The sequence below is a fragment of the Aspergillus udagawae genome, assembly GCF_001078395.1.
Source record: "Aspergillus udagawae IFM 46973 DNA, scaffold_6, whole genome shotgun sequence".
Classification (NCBI taxonomy): domain Eukaryota; kingdom Fungi; phylum Ascomycota; class Eurotiomycetes; order Eurotiales; family Aspergillaceae; genus Aspergillus; species Aspergillus udagawae.
This window is the reverse complement of record NW_025091269.1, coordinates 1,719,591-1,739,487: the sequence shown is the minus strand read 5'-3', so window position 1 is coordinate 1,739,487 and position 19,897 is coordinate 1,719,591. Positions and strand designations below refer to the sequence as shown.

The 19,897-nt window shown below is 49.8% G+C and overlaps 7 protein-coding genes across 7 annotated transcripts; 4 read left to right on the top strand and 3 right to left on the bottom strand.

Annotated features, from left to right (window-relative positions):
* Positions 1-721: 721 nt before the first annotated feature.
* On the top strand, positions 722-2,754 carry Aud_008368 (putative mucin; the record flags this gene model as incomplete). Its single annotated transcript, XM_043293245.1, has 3 exons — positions 722-1,207; positions 1,267-1,540; positions 1,595-2,754. 3 exons carry the CDS (start codon positions 722-724, stop codon positions 2,752-2,754), a joined length of 1,920 nt encoding a protein of 639 aa, XP_043149180.1.
* Positions 2,755-5,043: 2,289 nt separating this feature from the next.
* On the top strand, positions 5,044-7,025 carry Aud_008367 (alternative NADH-dehydrogenase; the record flags this gene model as incomplete). The annotated part of the gene is made up of 4 exons (XM_043293244.1): positions 5,044-5,407; positions 5,508-5,846; positions 5,908-6,879; positions 6,952-7,025. The coding sequence occupies 4 exons, from the start codon at positions 5,044-5,046 to the stop codon at positions 7,023-7,025; spliced, it is 1,749 nt and encodes a 582-aa protein (XP_043149179.1).
* Positions 7,026-7,925: 900 nt separating this feature from the next.
* On the bottom strand, positions 7,926-10,800 carry Aud_008366 (dynamin-related GTPase MGM1; the record flags this gene model as incomplete). Its single annotated transcript, XM_043293243.1, has 3 exons — positions 7,926-8,365; positions 8,423-10,444; positions 10,503-10,800. The coding sequence occupies 3 exons, from the start codon at positions 10,798-10,800 to the stop codon at positions 7,926-7,928; spliced, it is 2,760 nt and encodes a 919-aa protein (XP_043149178.1).
* Positions 10,801-11,341: 541 nt separating this feature from the next.
* Aud_008365 (glutamine amidotransferase subunit DUG3) lies at positions 11,342-12,656 on the top strand (the record flags this gene model as incomplete). The annotated part of the gene is made up of 4 exons (XM_043293242.1): positions 11,342-11,356; positions 11,415-11,510; positions 11,595-12,327; positions 12,382-12,656. 4 exons carry the CDS (start codon positions 11,342-11,344, stop codon positions 12,654-12,656), a joined length of 1,119 nt encoding a protein of 372 aa, XP_043149177.1.
* Positions 12,657-12,928: 272 nt separating this feature from the next.
* On the bottom strand, positions 12,929-14,068 carry Aud_008364 (PIG-Y family protein; the record flags this gene model as incomplete). The annotated part of the gene is made up of 1 exon (XM_043293241.1): positions 12,929-14,068. One exon carries the CDS (start codon positions 14,066-14,068, stop codon positions 12,929-12,931), a length of 1,140 nt encoding a protein of 379 aa, XP_043149176.1.
* Positions 14,069-15,295: 1,227 nt separating this feature from the next.
* Aud_008363 (nuclear and cytoplasmic polyadenylated RNA-binding protein pub1) lies at positions 15,296-16,982 on the bottom strand (the record flags this gene model as incomplete). Its single annotated transcript, XM_043293240.1, has 5 exons — positions 15,296-15,465; positions 15,536-15,668; positions 15,730-16,377; positions 16,442-16,543; positions 16,602-16,982. The coding sequence occupies 5 exons, from the start codon at positions 16,980-16,982 to the stop codon at positions 15,296-15,298; spliced, it is 1,434 nt and encodes a 477-aa protein (XP_043149175.1).
* A 1,138-nt stretch (positions 16,983-18,120) lies between these two features.
* Aud_008362 (uncharacterized protein) lies at positions 18,121-19,217 on the top strand (the record flags this gene model as incomplete). Its single annotated transcript, XM_043293239.1, has 3 exons — positions 18,121-18,186; positions 18,244-18,369; positions 18,438-19,217. 3 exons carry the CDS (start codon positions 18,121-18,123, stop codon positions 19,215-19,217), a joined length of 972 nt encoding a protein of 323 aa, XP_043149174.1.
* Between the last annotated feature and the right edge of the window lie 680 nt (positions 19,218-19,897).

The window sequence follows — 19,897 nt, the reverse complement described above, 5'->3', positions numbered from 1 at the left end:
CATGATGATTATTTTCTTCTTATACGGCTTGGTTCCATAGAAGGATCAAGTCTTTCTAATTACTTGATTTTTTTTTTTTTTTTTTTCCTTTTTTAAAAAACACATTAATATTCAACTTTTTGATCATTAATTTCCAATCCGCTATACTTCACTGTCCCTTTAGACTTTCATTCATATTAGCCTTATACATGTGTCGACATCTGTATCTCCTTGGACATATTTCCTTTTCTATAACTTGGGCTGACTGGCAACTTCCTCCTGGCACTTACATTTCTCATGCTGAGTCTTCTATGACTGTTTTACTCTAGACCTTTGTTGTGGTGTTTTCTTGCCTGCTCTGGATCGGCCTTTCTTCAAGCTACCTTAACCCCCTTCAGTGCCTTCATTCCATTGACAAGGCATGGTCAACATTCACCAGATCCGTTGTCGTCCTCCTATCTACAAAGTACTCCGCAACTTCTGATTCTACCAACTCGAATAGAAATCTACAATTCTTTTAATTGTCCTTTGGGTCCCCTTGAGAGCCGGCGATCCGATCTCTATATCTTCCTGCTCATTGAAGCTGGTGTTGCGTCCAGTGACATCGTGAATTCTGATTTCGAACAAGGTCGAACAGCACAAGATATTCATAGAGGTGGAATGAGACTTTCATGACAAGCGTGTCCTGCAGAGCTTCTTTCGCAATCCCGTTGTTCGATCCGCACTCTCGATCTCGTGCCATATGCCTCCGATTATATACACTCCGCAGTACTTCCCCTCCGCTTCAGCTCCGATAACCCCCATTACGCAATACCATCCGTACGAGGACAGTTCGGCATCAACGTTCAGACAATATCCGGAGACTGCTTCGGAGGTCTCTGAGAATCGCTGGACTGCTCCCTTCAGGGACGGTCTGCCAACTCCCCCAAACGACATGACCGGGGTAGCCTACAAGTCTCTCCCACCGTCCAGCTATGGGGTCAAACATGATGCAATCACACTCCCCCCCTATGTTAGAGCATCGGCCTATACTCGCACCGGCTACGACTCTTCTTCCACAATGATACCTTCAATCAAAGCGCAGAGTCAGCCTCAATCTACCCACAATGTCCCAGTGTCCGTGCCAGCAAACCAGAAGAAGGCCAGCACCAATTCGGCGGCGTCTTACCTGCAAATTCCATCCTCAATCAACGACAGCAGGGGAAGCCTGTCTGAATTCGCTGCGCAGGTAAGCATGAGAACTGCTCGGTTCTTGGGTCTCGGTCGACTGACTTTATCCTCTTGCAGATGACTTGTTTGTTCTGGTTCGAAAGCACATCAAAGTTGAAGACCATCGAGAATCGCGTGAATACGCTGCCTTCTCTTGTTCCGGAGGCGTTTCCTACCCCGGGCTTCAAGAAGTGGGTAACGAACATTCTATCGACGACGCAGGTTAGCCAGAATGTGATTTTACTGGCTCTCATGTTCATCTACCGATTGAAGAAGTTCAATCCTGCGGTGCGGGGAAAGAAAGGTAGTGAGTTTCGGTTGATGACCATTGCCCTCATGCTTGGAAACAAATGTCAGTACTTGTCTATCCGTAAAGCTTGTGAACGAAAGCTGACTCGTTTTCCAGTTCTCGATGACAACACCTATACAAACAAGACGTGGGCTGAGGTTTCCGGTATCCCAGTCCAGGAAATCCACGTGATGGAAGTTGAGTTCCTCAGCAATGTGCGGTACAATCTCTATGCATCAGAGGAGGAATGGGCTCAATGGCATACCAAACTTGGGGTTTTCTCAGACTTCTTCAACAGAGCAGTTGTGATCCCAGATGAGGTCGACTTGAGCCCTACGACTCCTGTATTGCGCATATCTCCTAGCCTTCGAGCATCATCCCAAGTTTCGTCGTCAACTCCGTCCAAGTTACCATCTCCACCAGCATCTGATCCTGTTCGCCCGCAGCAGGTAGCGTGGAACCAACCCTCCAATACTTATACTACCCTTCCTCAGCTTGGTAGTGATATTCAGCTCGCCAACCCTCGCAAACGGACTCGGGACGAACAAGTCGATGAGCATCCCGCAAAGAGAGTGGCCGTGCCCCAGATTATTCCACCAGTTTCTACCCTACCACCGACTTCCGCCATGACAAGCCTCCCCGCCCTGCCACGGGTTGTCACACCCACGTCTGCTCCTTCATCACACCAGGCTTTCATTCCTGGACTTATTCCCCACCTGCCACGTCCCAACCTCCCTGTTTCATCACACACACTGGTTCCAAGCATTCCCGCAACCACGCCCCAACAGCCCTCTACTGCTGGTGGCGCTATGCCTCCGACTACGTACAGTTCGTCCACGACCTGGGCACCATCGGTCCCACATGTGACCACTGTGCCGCCCGTTTTGAATGGCATCTACCATACCCCAATCTCGCTACCCGATCCTGGAAGATATCACGCGAGTCCCTACGGCATGTCGTCGGCCACAGTGTCACCAGCGGTGTCGGCCTACTCTGTACACACACCTCAAACACACCTGTCACCTTCTTTCTTTCTGGCAAACCGGAACTCGCCTTACCGACCTGTCCGAGCTGTCAACACCCTGCTAATTCCACCCCCGTCAACATCTCTCCAGCAGCAGCGCAGCGTTCCCTTTGACCATATGCACTACCAACCACTTGGGAAGACAGCCACGGAGCGTAAAACAGGCGTGTTGCCCTACCTTCATCACGAAGCATGGCCACAAGGGCCCTTCATCCAGCCGAATTTCCAATCAACTCCAAACTACTCGAGTTGAACATGGCCCTTGACGATATTTCACGAACATTGACATGAGCAGGATGCCTTTTGCTTCTTACCCAAAGCTGTATTTTGTACAATACCTTTACATTTTTGACGACTTGCATTACCACGGCGTTTAGCATCATAGATGGATTACAATGCTCACTACCATTGTCCATATTGGGTGTTGAGGCGGAATTTCGTGAGCTCTGGTGGCTTTCTGGGAGACGCATGACACTGGTGTTGCGTTCCATCTCCATTGCTGTTTTTGACGATCTGTGATCCTACACTGTTACCACCAAACCTTGCACGTGCATAATTAGGCGTTCGTTACCTTCTTTGACAGAGTCTGTCCACGTTGAACTGGGCATTCGACAATCATACAATCATCCGATCTTGAAACCTAGCCGTGCAATAGTCCTATGTCTCCGTGACTGAAGTGCTAAATGTCCTCGTATGCCCGTCCTTGAGCGGGAAATTTTACGACTGGGAATCCTTGTACCCAACACAGCCCTATAACTATACGCTGACTATCTGCTTGTCAAGTGCTAATGGTTTAGTGACTTGAAGCAATCTAATAATGCCTGTGGCCGAAAGCTACTTGCCCTATTGGGTTTCGACTTGCCAGTCTCTTGTCTTTCAGGGTAGCTGAACGTATGATTAATGATTCGCTGCATTTATCTATGGATCTGTGCCATTTCTATGGACGAACCTGGGATCTCTATTAGAATTTCCGGCCAGGTCCGGCTGGTCACTATCGCTGTTCCCCCGTAAATCTAACGAGAAGCTCAATAGATATGCGCCTTCCCAACGACCGTGGCATCTCGCAGTGATCCTCCATTCTGCTGACACTGACACTAAGGTAGCTCACAACGAGTTGGCACGCAGTGATTCCGTCTTCCCGATACCGGCCACTGCATCGATGATGAGAAATCAATAAGCAAGGACAGCCCGTTGATCCGCGAGACACGGGAGCTTTGACCACTTGTTTATCATCTGACGATCTCACAGTCAAGGGTTCAATGGAGACGAGAGGGAAGAAACGGAGGGACGAGAATTGAGTGGGGCTTGCTTTCCCCGGACTGTCATTTTTGCTGGTCACCCAAAGAGCTAGACAACTACCTATTTCTAGCATGACAGCGGAGTGCAGGACTGCCAGACATGGATCCAAGGCTGATTACCTAGACTCGTATGGACTGCGGGTGATCCCGGTAGGTTTTCCGGGAGGACCGTAGGGCAGTGAATAAGCGCGCAGTAGCTGGTGAGGGTCAACTTCTGTTTCCCGACGTCATCCTTGTGATGGTGGACGGGTTGTCATAAAATTGAGGGATTGCTTTGATATATTTGATTATTGAACATAGCCAGCGGCTACTTTCTCTATCGAGGTAAGAATTGAGCAGTAGGCGAACAATTTTCCCGATTTAGCCTATTGGGAAGCAGCAAGATGTAGATATGATATCAGTCGGAGAGATAAAGCAACAGCTTTCCAAGTACCATTCTAGAATCGCATCGTGCTGCTATTTATACGCGCATGTACTGATATATACGTAATCGTAGCATTGTACTACTTTTTCAACAATTATAAACAAGAGCATCGTCGTTGTTGTGACCTTCAAGACAGCTTATATTGCGCTCCGATTACCCCCTCACGGTAATGCACTTGACGCTTATCTTCTCCTCACAAAGGAAAAGAAAATTCTGCGAGTTTTCTCCTCACAACTCCAATTCGAAGGCGTCGGTGTGAGAAGGGAGACCCAGAAACCAGAGTAGCCTTGTTTCTTTGGCCCATCAGAACTCTAGATTCCTCTCTTTGACCCGTTTGGACCCGGAATCAACCCACTTTTAACCACGGCCAGTCTCCAGAGAGCTCCAAAGCGGAAAAGAGAAGCAGAGAAAAGTGAAGGGGGAAAAAAAGATAGAGCGGCAAAAAGAAGTCGAACAGCTCCACCGGAGCTCCCAAACAAGAACCAGAACAAAAAAGAGAGTGACTTGAACGTGAAGTCTTGTGAAGTTCTGAAGGCGTCAGGACACACCGATTCGCCCAAAACAGCTTAACAGCTTATCCTGTCATTCCTGAGATTGATCGCCTCAGGCTCTCTCACCTCTCAGATCGGCATTTGCCCATTTTTATTTTTTTGAATTTTAATTTTCTTTTTTTCTCCGTCCCTCTTCTTTCCTTTTCTTTCTTCGTGATTATCAGAAATTCATCATCAACATCCACTGTTGACTGGATTCCCTTTTGTGGGTTTTCACTCTGCTCTCCCCTTCTTCCTCCCCCTTCGCCTAGGTGCGATCAAGGCCTTCAATGGTTGGAAGTTCCATGGTGATCCGCTCCAACATGGCTTCCGCCTCTGTCATGCAGTTGTCGTCGCTGTCGCGCAGGTCGCTTTCGACGCGATCGCCAGCCCTCGCTCTGCGGTTGTCACGCCCTCTGAGATCCGGTACTTCCTCGCAGCAGTCTGTCCAGCGCACCTTCCGTCGCTCCTACGCCGATGTGGCTCCTGCCCCCAAGCCCAAGAAGCGCTTCAGATTCCTGCGTTGGGCCTGGCGTCTCACCTGGCTCTCCGGTGTCGGTCTGACCGGCGCCCTCGTTTACAGCATCTACGAACAGCGCCACCCCATTGAACAGATCCAACCCGACCCGACCAAGAAGACCCTTGTCATCCTCGGTATGTTAGGTTCCTTGCCTTGTCTGCCGCCGATGGGTCGCGTCGCGGACGTGATCTGACAACCATCGTGAAACCACTAACCCGGTGATCGCAATTGCAGGTACGGGATGGGGTTCAGTTTCTCTGCTGAAGAAACTCGATACCGAGAACTACAATGTCGTCGTCATCTCTCCTCGAAACTACTTCCTCTTTACTCCCCTCCTTCCCTCTTGCACTACTGGTCAAGTCGAGCACCGCTCGATCATGGAGCCAATTCGTAACATTCTCCGCCAAAAGAAGGCCCACGTGAAGTTCTACGAAGCCGAAGCTACCAAGATCGACTACGAGAAACGCGTTGTCTACATTAGTGACGATTCTGAGATCAAGGGTGACATCTCTCACACCGAGGTGCCTTTCGACATGCTCGTCGTCGGTGTTGGTGCCGAAAACGCTACTTTCGGTGAGTAGCGAGCTTTACAGTAGAATTCGATCGAAAAACATAGTTAATGGTCCAATTACAGGTATCAAGGGTGTCAAGGAGCACTCCTGCTTCCTGAAGGAAGTTGGCGACGCGCAGAAGATTCGCAAGCGCATCATGGACTGCGTCGAGACCGCTATGTTCAAGGATCAGCCCGATGAGGAAGTCAAGCGACTTTTGCACATGGTCGTTGTTGGTGGTGGTCCTACCGGTGTTGAATTCGCTGGTGAGCTCCAGGACTTCTTCAACGAAGACCTGAAAAAGTGGATTCCTGAAATCAAGGATAACTTTCACGTTACCCTCGTCGAGGCTTTGCCCAACGTCCTTCCCATGTTTTCCAAGCAACTGATCGACTACACGGAATCGACCTTCAAGGAAGAAGCCATTACCATCCGCACTAAGACTATGGTCAAGAACGTTACCGACAAGTACATCGAGGCCGAGGTGACCAAGCCCGATGGAACCAAGGAATTGGAGACTATTCCCTATGGCCTGCTGGTTTGGGCCACTGGTAACGCTGTCCGTAATGTTGTCCGGGATTTGATGAATCAGATCCCTGCTCAGAAGAACTCGCGCCGTGGTCTGGCGGTGAACGAGTACCTGGTTGTCAACGGCGCTGAGAACGTCTGGGCCGTCGGTGACTGCGCCGTTACCAACTATGCCCCCACTGCCCAGGTTGCCAGTCAGGAAGGTGCTTTCCTCGCTCGCCTTTTCAATACCATGGCCAAGACTGAGGCTATCGAAAAGGAGTTGAAGAAGCTCTCCGAGGCTCAGGCTCAGGCCAAGAACGACGAGGAGCGCAACAATATTTTCGACGAGATCCGTGAGCGCCAGAAGCAGTTGCGGAGAACCAAGCAGATTGGCCCCTTCCAGTACTCTCACCAGGGAAGTCTGGCTTATATTGGAAAGGAGCGTGCGGTTGCAGACATCAGCTGGCTGAGCGGCAACATCGCAAGTGGTGGAACAGTCACCTACCTCTTCTGGCGCAGTGCCTACCTGAGCATGTGCTTCAGCAGTAAGTGCCTACTCCATTGTACCAGTTACAGTGTCGTTTCTTTTCCCTTTCCCTTTCTAACGACTTCAATAGCACGCAACCGTGTCCTGGTCGCTGCCGACTGGTTCAAGGCCAAGATCTTTGGACGTGACGTCTCTCGGGAGTAAATGCCCACTTTTGGCCCTCCGTGCCTTCCGCATACCCTTATGTCAACGATTTGAAGCGAAAGCTGCTACCCTCCGTCTTCGTCTACAACATCTACTGTTTTCTTACGCCCGCCCTATGATTACCTACCAATTTAGCTTCCTTTCTCCAGCCTGTTGAGGCGCCATCACCAAGATGCGTCCGCCACGGTCGACCAGGTCGTACTTTCGAGGCCAAGTTCGCCGAAGGATCCACTGACCAGACACAATGGTCACGGAAGTGGAGAAAAGTGTAACCTTCTGTCCGTTTCTTTTGTCTGTGTATGAATTAGATAGAGTGGGGATGGGATTGTTCTTTAGACATTTAGATCTGGCCATAATTGTTTTTCTGTATGATTCGTACCCCGATCTGTCCCTGATGCTTGGAGCTGTTGTCAGCCATGTCTGTTTTCTTTGATTGCATTCAGCTTGGCAAATGGAAATAATGGAGAATACGTGATTTGCAAACATGGTTGCTATTAATTTGCTTGCAACTGTCCTACACGCTGCATTTCTGACACCTGATCAGACCACACGTGTCAAGATAGCTACTGTCGACCATAAAAGATCAGTGCAATTACCGACAAGTGTCTATATTTGTCTTCTATTAGAGTTTCAGTTCAGAACTCGACTTATGTACCTAAGTATTTTACAATCGGACTGAGGAGGAAGAACAAGAACCCCATGGGAAAAGAAAGGAAGTAAGAGAAAGAATACCAATCCAGAAGGTATTTGACTCTGATTAGGGTGATGGCAAAGGGAACTTGAGCAGCTGGACTGAGAGGAGAGACGCGAGGGGGTACTGAGGGATATAGGCCATGGTGAGGTATGTAGTTGCAAAGGACAGAAGTATGGGATATCACGTAGAAAATAGCAATCAATCAATCAGAACAGGTTCCACCCACGGCTTCTCTGCTCCTTGGCTGCCAAGGGGCGGTCCGCGTTTCTTTGCTTGCTTCGTCCGTCAAGCTGTCGGATACTTTCGATCTTATCCAGGGCAAGTTCGAGCAGCTCCTTCTTCCGGATGACGTCGAGATGTTTCCGGACGCGCGGATCCTCTCGTGCAAACCGTTCCACTTCGGCGTCGGAGAGGTGTCGGCCAAGTCTCATGTCCAGCTCGCGGGGGAAGTTGTAGTAGAACTCGGAGAGCAGCTCGACGTTGAGGAAGAGGACTGCCGTCGACGTGAGCTTATCTGCAACCACATCAAGGAAGACTTCTGGACAGTAATATTTATTTTTCTTTGACGCGCATTGTTTGGAACGGATGGCGAGCAGGCGCATTTTGATCAGATCAGCACGGTCACGCAGGAAGACGCCTTCCCGGCCTGTTCTCTTCGTTAGTACTCCGGCCGGAATGGTCAATTGCGAAAGACGCAACATACCTTTATCCAGCAGGGCGGAGCTGAATCCACCTGCGCCAGCGGCGCCGTCGCCTTCCAGGACTACTTCGCCCTTTCTGACTTTATCGACAAAGGAGATCACATCCTTGAATTTCTTCTTCCCGACGGCCTCTTCAACGCGTCGGTAAGCAGTGTCGCAAGCTTTGAGCTCCTCCTTCAGTACCCGACTGACATTCTCCCTGCCCTTTGCCCATTCCGGGTCCTCAACTTCGATTTCGAACTTGTAAGGTTTGATGCAGTTTTCAACCTGATCGCTAGTGCTGAAGAAGCGGTCGTTCAAGATGCTAGTGCAAGCCTCCATGATCTGCTTCTGTGCATAAGGATGGTTCGCAAATGTAGAGTTTGCCAGTAACCGGTCAACTTGGTTCTGAATAGCATTGGCAACAACAGTAGTCGCAAGCCTGCCGATTCCCAACTTTGTCAGAGAGGAGGTCGACGCATCTAACTTACGCCGCCAGTATTGCGAGTCGGCATCCGCTTTGGGAAGGTCGCTGAGAGGATCTAACTCTGGCATGGATGCGGCCAAATCCTCGATCGGCTTGTTCCAGTATCTTTGCGCCAGAATGTCCATGACGCGCTGATCTAGTTCATTTTTCAACATTTCACGGACCTGAGGTCGACCGAAGCTCTCAGCAAACGCTTTGAAAGAATGCTTGAAGCTATCCAGACTCTCGGCAAGATATGATTCGGCACTTAGTGGCCGATCATTATATTGCACTTTAAATTCGTACGTGGCCTCCTCGAGTTCTTGGCTGATGGCGTCCCTAGTACCCGCTAGGCTTGATGCCATCGTTTGTTCAAGAACATGCATGAGTTTGCCTCGCAGTGTGGATACACCCACTGACACACCTGACTGGGGACCGAATTCGGTCGGATGAGCTGAGAAGTAGGCATTCTCGTTCTTGAGAATCGCACTAGTGATATTGCCGCTACCCCTGGAAAACAGAGCAGTTGTCTGAGGGATTCGAGATACCACGCCCACGTAGCCCAGACGCAAAGGATATTTCTGATCCGAAAGTATGCTAAATCCTCGCTCCGGATCGACAAGATCCATTTTTGTGATGACTCCGATCGTTCTCTCGCCTCGAGGGTCCACCCTGCGACTTGCTCTCAGGGCGGTAGAGTTGGCTAGATCAACGTCCGCGGCGGAAATTGCGAGAATTACATTAGGCGGCTGAATGTACTTATCGCAGAGGTCGGCGATTTTCTGCTTGAGCTCTGGCGGCTGATCTTTGCCAGCAACTTGGATATATCCCGGAAGATCAATCAGGGAAAGATCCGGAACGTTGGGGGAGTAGATGGTAAGCTGGATTGGGTCATCCGAGACACAGTCCCGTTCGGGAACTGCAAGATTGAGGTCGGTCAAGGTCCGCTGAATTTGTGAAAAATCCGTAATTTTCCCCAGGCCCAGAGCAGGAAACTCTCCATACTCTGATTGTGCGTTTGGGGTGTTGACGAGTGTGAGCTCGATTGGCCGCCGGGTGACCATGTTGGTCCCTTTGGGCAGGAACTCGTGTCCAACAATGGCCTCGAGAACGGAGCTTTTGCCAGAGGATTGTGATCCGATGACAACAATCGATGGCAGTGTCAGGGTACCAGACTGCCCAACGGTCTGAAGGATATTCCTGATCTCGATCATCTTCCGCGTAAGCAGCATCATCTGGTCATCCTCCGCAATTTGCTTCGCGTGGCGGAGGTCATCTTCGTCAGACTGGCTGTAACCAAAAGCCGAGCCAGTAGCGACGCCAGCTACACCAGCACCAGCTCGACTTTCTTTAGGGGACTCCCCTCCTCCGGACGAACCATCGCTTCCGTTGCGTGAACCTTCATCAAGGCGGAGGATCTTCTGCAGCCATTCCGGGACTTCGATGTCTTCAGTGGTTTTCTGCCAGCCGCGGTGAGTCTGTTCCGCAACGTTTTGTAATTCTTGAAAGAAACCCGAGGCAGCGCCACCAGCCGTCTCGCCCGCTCGTTTGAATATATCTATTGCGTAATTTCCTGCCTCTATAAAGGTTGTCAGTCAGTCGCATCACTCATTAGCAATTAGTGATCGAAGACGCACGGGTAGCCTGGTACTGAATATAGGCAAAGCCTGCGACCATAGCTCCTCCAAACATCGCTGGTAGTCTGACCATCTTCAAAGCAAGCTTCGGAAGCATCCGTGCAAAAGAGATCGTTCGCACGGCAGGAACATTGTGAATTGCATTTGCTCCAACAGGCCAAGCACGGCCTCGAAGTGCAGCACCTCCCTCTGAGCGTAGGAGCCCTCCGGTTCTTGAGCCAGCATTGTGGACATGGCGGGCTAGAAGGCCCGTCCGCAACAGCGGAACAAGACGGTGCGAGAGTATTCTCCCGCTCATGGCTTTTGAACACTCATACACCACAGATCAGCCGGGAGAGTATAACTTATCATCTCCGAGCTGCAAGCTGCGGACGGCGATGATACTTGCGGTTTTGCGTCGAAAGCTGGGTAACTTGAATGACGGTTGATGTAATCAACAACCGTCCCGCGATGAAGGCGAATCTCCACTACTAAATTCCCGTGACTTGCGCTTTTGGCCGCTTCGTACACCGCAGACTGTCGGTGTGAGTCACGTGTGGCTCGATGAGGGATACATGAACGTGTTACCTTTGAATGTTCTTTAAGGAATATACTGGGTTGTCGAGTAGGTATCCTCTTTGTCACACACTTCTGTTGAACGCAAGGGCTGCAGTTGGTTGTTGTGCAAGCGAATGGTGGAAGTCAAGGTCTGGCTTTCATCATCGGCCTGTGCATTCGCGACATAGAGCCAAATAGACGCTTGTAAATGGTCTGAAGCTCTATTAAGTCGAACTTCATTCTGGACGTCTTTTACAGCTTTCTCTTTACTGTTTAGAGCTATTTACTCAACATTGTGGACCATGTGCCGCTTCCTGGTATGATCAAGTATCAACTCCTTATACCATGCTATTTGGCTGACAGCTTCTTCGCCAGGTATACAAGGGCAGACATGAGATTCGTCTCAGCAAATTGGTGACAGAACCCAGTCACTCTATATTAACACAGTCCTATGATTCTCGCTTACGCTTAGTAAGTTCTAGCTCAACATTGAGCAGACTTGTTCTGGTTTGCCTTCTCTGTTTGACGAAGCATAGCTGACGTCTTGGACCTCAGGATAATCGCCGACCTGTCAACGGCGATGGGTTCGGCGTAGGGTTCTATACCGACCCCAAGCTAGGCCCAGAGCCCTGCATATTCACCTCCACACTCCCCGCCTGGAACTGCGAGAACCTGGAACGCCTGGCTTCCAAGACATGCTCGAACCTCATCTTCGCGCACGTCCGCGCCACGACGGAGGGGACACTCTCCGATACTAACTGCCACCCATTCCAGCATCAGACTCTGATGTGGATGCACAACGGCAACGTCGGCGGCTGGCATTACATCAAGCGCACGCTAGCCGACTCGCTCGCGGACAAGTGGTACCTCGGCGTAAAAGGCGGGACAGATAGTGAATGGGCATTTGCGCTATTCCTTGACCTTTTGGAGAAGGAAGGGGTTGATCCAAGCTCGAATCCCGGGCCGGAGGGTTTTGGGCAGGCGCTACTGCGGAAAGTGATGGTCAAGACCATCGCAAAGATCAATGAGTTCATCCGCGATATTCCTAAGAAATATAATGTTTCCGGGGTGGAGACTCGCAGTTTACTCAATTTTGCCGTGACGGACGGCCATACTGTGGTTTGTACCCGTTATATCAGCAGCAAAACGGACGAACCCGCTAGTCTGTATTTCTCGTCGGGGACCAAATGGAAAGAAGGGAAAGACAAAGGCCACTTCAAGATGGAGCGGCACGATAAAGGAGCAGATATTGTTTTGGTAGCTAGTGAGCCCATCACATTCGAACGCCGTGAGCCGCTCCGTTCACCTACTGTGAGATACTCGAGCTAATATGTCCCTCTAGATAATTGGGTATCCGTCCCTGCAAATTCAATAGTCACGATCCACAAGCAGTCTGTCCTTCTACATCCCATTTTGGATGAATTCTACACTGAGGACATCAACCAGGATCGGTCTTCATGCTACGCCGTCTCCAAAGGCCTTGTCAGCACTGCGCCTATGACAACGGTTCAGCCTCAAGACGCAGAGGTTTTGAAGGATCCCACCGTTAGTGGCAAGAGCACAAGATTGGACGATTTGGATGTGCGGTTATCCAACCAGTGCGCACTGTCGCACTGATCCGATAATCAGTTGCGTGTCCGGAAATTTGGGACTTGCGTGATTGGTAAGGAATGGAGTTGTCAACGCATTTATTTTCGAGATGTCACAATGGGCGCAATGAGATACCTCTGTTGGCTGTTGTTGGGTTTAGATGAGGATGATTGGGGGAAATTCTTCTTTATTGGATATGTCATGAACTTTATTATTTCGGATCAATTGTTTGAATTTAATGTCGGTATGCAATAGGGTACAAGCGGTCATTTAAGCTCTAAGCAGAGGATTTGAAGCACTCATGTATCATCCCCAGTGATATTGGCATGCTTGAAATACTTCATGCCCACCCAGGCAACAACAACCCACACCCACGACATGACAGCCGTTAAAATAATCAAGGCAGGATAGTACCCCACAATGGGCAATGTAGGATCATCCTCCAGCTCTGGCGGTGCATAGGGCGTCTCACCAACATCCCAAGCCCAACTCCAAACACCGAAACAACTGCCCATTCCCACCACAAAAACCAGCCAAGTCACGATTAAGATGATCCACCCCCACCACTCGGTCTCGGAGTAATCCCAGATAATTTCTTGGCTGGGCTTGAGGTCAACAACATGAGTCGCTAGGGGCGACTTAGTGCGATGCACAGCTCTATACGACGCGTCTGTCGGCAGAGCATAGTAGGAGTCCGAACTCGACGGAGGCGTCGGTATACGTAATCCCACAGGACCGCTGGTACTGCTGGTAGAGGAGTTTCCAAAGGTAGAACCGATGGCAGACTTGGCATTCTTGACGCGAGGTAAGGCAATCATATCCTCATCGTCCGTGCCAATCTCGTCTCCAAGCACGTTCTCCGTCGAGAGACCCTTCCGCGGCCGCTGAGACGCAGAGACAGTCGGAGTTCCCCGCTGCTCATTCACGAGGCCCCAGTTGGCATTGTTCTCATTTGTTTGAGCCGCTGCAAGAGACGTAGATTGATGCTGTGTTGAGCCCGAATCGGCTACGGATGGCGCCAGTATGTTTGTAGTCTGATCGCGCGGTGGCGCGTTGCCATCCGCTCGTAACACGTCAATCGTCGCCCGAGTAGTCTTCTTATCTCGATGGTCGAATCGCGTCCCCAGCAGCGCAGTTTTCCTTAAAGAGCCCCTTCTTCTTCGCGTTCTTCGTTGTTGTAAAGCGCTCGACATCGCCCTCCCACCCTGCAAGCCGGAATTGAATTCCTCTGCATCGTGCTTATCACCGCCTGGATGCGATCGTTCGGTAGTTTGGTGCGTCCCGGTGTTCATTCGGAGAAAAGAGAATTTCGACAGCAGCGAGCCGGACGAGCTGCGCTTGTGTCCGTTGCTTGTGCTTCCTGAGCGTGCCCTTCCAGGAAGCGGGTCATCGTTGTCGAGCGATAGTGTCACGTTTTTAGTGTCGCCTGCATCTTCCATTGGCGCAAGCCGGGCACGAGTGACCCGGTTGTAAATATACTAACATTCAATCCTTCGTCGTGCGAATTTGTACCCGTTCAGGGGCCACTCTGGGTGGAGATTCCATTCGGTGGATTAAAGTTGTGATGCAAAGGCGAGTGCGGGAGGCAGAGGTGGTGGGCCTAAGGCCAAGACTTCCGGCGCCAACCTTCTCCGCACTTCGAACCAGATCAACGTTCCAGATGCATCCCCAAAACGGTACTTCGAAACGTGAGTAGAAGGTCGACAAGGGGACAGATTGATCCTAAGGGAGCAGCCCTCCTTAGGTTTGGCAGAAGTGTAAAGCCATATTCGAATACAAGAGCCAGCTACAACCCACAGACACGGCTCATTCACTTATTCGAGATAGACGGAATGGTTCAAGGCCACAAGTATTTCATAAGACGAGAGTAAGGTATATCTTCCAGAGCGCCAGAGACAGAGATAGGAGTCAGGGTGAAAGATGGCGGCTCACAAAAGACATCACAAAAAGCAAGCACCATGTTGAGTCATCTGTATTGCATGAAGAGCATGATCATAATTGTTGTACGAGTGTGCGGGACACCCGACCAAAGGAACGTGGCAGCTGAAGGAACGAGAGCAAAATAGCACTATCAAGAAGAAACTGCTTTCTGAATCGGCTCGAAATACATATTCATCCAATAGAGGAGACAAGCATAGATGGATAAGATACGATACACGCCCAGAAGTAGGTAATTTATGAAGATGATAGTCAAAAGGTATCAAGTCGAGGACTAGGTAGGTGATGATAGGTACTTTTCGTTTGTTCCGAAGAAAATTTGAATCAGAAGTCCCAAAAAGCTTCGCTCACAATCTGCATAGAATCATTCAAAGAACAGAGCAGGGCCTTGATGCAAACAAAGTGGACTTGGGGTATTGGTGTACGTAAACACACAAAATTTCATTTGAAAAGAAGCACTCGAGAATGGGAAACATGCGCTCGATAATCCACTTCATAGGGCGATCGTGAGACGAAGAAGAAAAGCCATAGAAATGAGAGAAAGAAGAGGAGAGTTGCGGTGAAAGTATAGAGCAGAAAGTGGCATAGTCCGTGAGATAGGGACTGGAAATGAAAACAAGGACACCAAATCTCTCACCATTGCTGTTGTAAATAGCTATGCACCTTGTCGATCATCTGGCTCGGCCGCTGCGAAAGGCCCATATACAGCATTACAGGCTAGAGACAAGCTACGCTTGGTAGCCCCCAAAGCCATTTCCAAAGCTGCCGTTGTTTGGCTGGTTCCAGCCAGAGTTGGGTGTGGCCTGTCCGCGGCCGAAGCTCGCATTCTGGGGGGCCTGGCCATATCCTTGGCCAGTCATTCCCCCTTGCTCCCAGCCTCGCCCAGCAGGAGTGGGGCCTACGATAGAATAAATTAGTCGTTATAACAATTTATTCGGGGAAAAAAAAAAAAAAAAAGTGAAACGTACCCTGAGGGGTAATAGGAGCTCCAGGGCCACCGTATTGAGGGAAGTATGTAGCTGGACTGGAGTTGAAGGGTGAATTGGGTTGCTGGCCAGAGAAATTGTCGAATTGGCCGGTAGGAGGACGGTCCTTACCCCACTATAACGGTCAGTAAAAGTAGCCTTGGAATATAAAACGAAAAAGGCGAGAACAAACGTACACTGCATTTCAGAGGACGTCCGTTAACATTGTACCCATTCAATTGGCAAATAGCCATCGCAGCATTTTCGTGTGTATCCATCTTGATAAAGGCGAATCCACGGTCTGCTTGAAGGCGCGTCTCAAGCACATATCCAAAATTATGAAAGAGAGGGACAAGGTCGTTCTGCGTAGTGTACGGAGTTAGATTACCCACATAGCATGTAGTCTGCCACTGTGGGGTCTGCTGGACGACCATGTCGTAGCTTTGGACCCCATGCGTAGGGAAGTGGTGATGGCCAAAGGGTGTAGTGGGAGTCATGCCCATGGCCGCCATAGCCTGCTGTTGAGAAATAGAAGGCTGTCCCTTCTGGTTAGCCCAGTTGCAGCGAATGGCACGCGAACCGAGCCATTCGCCGTCCATGGCATTCAGTGCTTTCTCTGCATCAGTACGTTCACGGAAGGCAACGAAGCCATAGCCACGGGAACGACCAGTCTTCATATCCCACATGACGCGAGCCTCTGACACCGAACCGAAAGCGGAGAAGGCCTGGAGCAGGATCTCATCATTGACTTCGTTGCTTAGATCGCCGACGAAAATGTGAAAGTGAGAAGAAGTATCTTCCTTGTTCGTGGAATTCGACTGGTAAGCCCAGTTCACTCGAATTTCCTATATCATACTCAGTAATGGGACGACAAGGCGACGAGTTTGTAAGTATTTGAAAAACGCATACCGACTGGTGGATTCGGCGGCCGTTGAGGGTCTGCATAGCCCTCTCAGCCGCGCCAGGGTCATCATATTCGACAAAACCGTAGTTGTATCCTTTGCTGTTGAACTTTCAAAATGTTAATATTGTATTTAAGGATTATTGCAATAGGGAGGGTAGAGCTTACATTCTTGTCGGGGATGACCTTCACGCTCTGGACATGACCGGTGGTCTCGAAGATTTGCTTCAGGATATCCTCAGTCACCCTTGGATCAAGTCCTCCAACGTACAGAGCTCTCTTGTTTGGTTCGGGGGCGGCCCGGCGCACATATCCACCAGCACTGGTCGGGGACATCATGTTCCCAGACATCGGGGACGTCATAGCAGTTGGGATAGGATTGGTGTTCTGGGGAATCACGACAGGCGGACGAGGCGGGGGTGGCATGTGGGAAGGATTGGCTTGGCCGTTGCCCTGAGAGGAATCATACTGCTGACCCGAAGCAGAAGATGCTTGCGGAGGCGGAGGTGGGAGGGTGGAAGACCCAGAAGTGGGCAGGTTCTCGGCCATTGTGTTTGACAACAGGGCAAAATCAGCAAGAACTGCTAAGCGACACAATGCACAAGTGGATCGGCGGTGGAAGCGTTAGGCTGGGATGCGCTGTTTGTTGCTCGACGGTGCACAGTATTTAGCAATCAACAAAATCGATGTTGGTTGAAAGGCGGAAAGCGACGCGGGGATCGAGGCACCGAAAGAAGCACGAATTCGCTAGATCAAGAGAATCGAAGAGACGGCAGTCTTTCAAAAGAAAAGAATCGCTCAGAAAGGAGCTTTGTGATGAATTAAATACGTTAAGTCAGGACGACTCGAACACGGCTCTTTTCAACACTCAGCCCCAACAAGTTTTTAGACGTGGGTGATAGAAAAAAGCTTAAGATTCGGGTTTGACAAACACAAGTGATTGTCGGGAGAGGGGGAAAGAGACGAAGGACAACGAAGAATAAAAGCGCCAAAGGGAAAAGCGAAACAAAAAGAGAAAAAAGGAAAACAAGATCACAGAGATCTTGACACCAACAGAAGAGCGATGGAGGAAAAAGCTAGGAGTGAGATGAGATGGAAACAGGGGAAGAAGAAGAAGAGATGTGATGTGATGATCTTTTGGTAGGCTACTAGGTAAGATGCTCTACCATACCTTTACTAACTAGCCCAGACGGGAGGAGTTTCTAGCAGCTGGAGCAAAAGAACGACCAAACAGTGGATGGGCAACTGGCAAAGAGCCGCTTGGGTGGGTGACATGCTAGTCCAGATAAAGTTAGCGTATCAGGATAGATGCCGCTGGTCATGAGAGGGCGCTTAACTTGACTCTATTTGGTCCTTTTGAAAGAGCTCGATTTGGGCCGAGATTCTCTCAAGCACAGAAGGCAGACATTGGGCGGTCTGAAAATTGAAGTTGAAGGTGAGATCTTCAAATGATATTCTGACCGAATGAATTTTTTGTCCCTGTATGTATCTTAAACCCCCATTTGTTTCGATCAATGCGTAGTCTTTGTCAGTTGTTTGTGCTAGACTCAGGGACAAGATATCTAAAAACAAGAGAACCATAGGCATGCTGCCAGTGTCGAACTAACCATGTCGCACCCTGCAGGTAGTGTCCATCATTGGACAAAAATCTTCAGTCCATTTTAGATAAATCGGAGCGTTTGCCATCATGGAAACATCAAATTATTCGAATCCAGAGTCCCTTGCTGTGTTAACAGCCATGGTCAATCAGACGGTAATGTGGCATCTCTTCTCGCTGTCTTTGTAGGTCGATAATACTGACTGCTGACAGCTCGTTGAAATGGGTCGATTTTTTCAAGCTGGTGGCTCAACGCAGGCCAGGGCTCGTTTCAAAAAGACGATCCCGGCGGCTCACGAACGTTTCCAGGCTGCGCTCGACGACCTATCTGAGCAAATAGTATGTGTCTAAGTTGACTTTTCTGCGGCATTTCGTGCTTCAACGGGACAGCTATTGACCGATGGCAGTTTATCGCAAAAGCGTTTCTCGAAAGAGACTATGAGGAAATCAGAGCAGAGAAAGCAGCTGTACAGCCTGCTCAAGATGTGGCTATGGACGAGCCAAGCAACAGGTCGGAAAATGATGGCGCACAAGAGCCGCCCCAAAAGATAGAGGAAGTGCCAGACACGAAACCACTCGAGTCCCAATTGGACGAAGAGCCTACTACCGCGCAAGAGCCTCTCACCGGGGATAAGCCGTCGCAAGAGACCGAAGGCAAAACTGTCAAGGTGGAAAAGCAGGAAGGACAGTCATCGGCGCCTGATCAATCAGTCCCTGGAACTACAGAAATCAACTTCGACTCCATGCTCAATGACACTGCGGGTGGGCCCAATGAATTCGATCTCCATCTTGATTTTGGAGACGATGATATTGGGAATCAGAATTTCCTGTCTGGCACTAGTCTTGGAAATACAGGTATCGGCGGCGATATCGGCCAGGAGACCGATCAGTCGGGCGCTATGGCGTCGATGTTCTCTAAAGATGGGGATAATATCGGCAATGGTCCTACGGGAGGCGATGCATTCGATTTAGAGTTCCAGAAAACAGGTGGATTTCCAGGCCAGGACCAGCAAGCGGGAGGACAGATGAGCAACCACGCGGATGATGTTATGGCGCCAGGGGAATCAAGCTTCGATGATTTATTCATGGAGAACGAAAACTTCGGAGGAGAAGGGCTTGGAGACCAGAATCTGCTAGGGGACGACCTGATGAATATCGACGAGCTAGATGATAACTGGTTCACTTAATTCGCAGTCGTTGAAAAACAATTGAAGAAGCGTTAACACATTCTCAGTGCATATCTACGGGGCACATATGCTTAGTAGCTTCCAGGATCAATGCATCGCGGGTAGTCACCATTTCGCAGCATAGAGAGGGGCATTCTTGATATGATACCAACGGTAGGGATGTTGACATCCATAGCTCCATAAAATTATCTTGATGTCAACGAGGATCCATGCAAGGGGAACTGTGTAACAGACTAACATTCCGCACTCCGCACTCCACTCCGCCTACATTCTGTTGCAAATAGACTAACTAGCATGATAATTAACCATAACAATGACGTATTGATCTACTCATTTCACTCGTAGCGAACTACAAGCAGCCTTGGTATCATCAGCCCTATCTTGTATCTGGCGAGTTCGGCTGACTCTTGGCGTCTGGGCCTCAAACCTATATTTAGGCAGGAGGACTTGTTTCGTGACCCCATACCTGATACTGCTAAAATTGTGTCGGATAATGTACAGACTAAGGGCTAGACAAGTCCCACCTCCTCATCTGAAGATATGAGTGTGAGGGAGAGGTGGGGAGGTCAGCCGCGGGTGATGATAGAAGCCGTATACACGATTTTCACTTGAAGGCCAGATCCAAAGAGTTCGCAGACCAACCTCCGCGGCACGTTTCATTTGCGGAGTCTATTCCCACT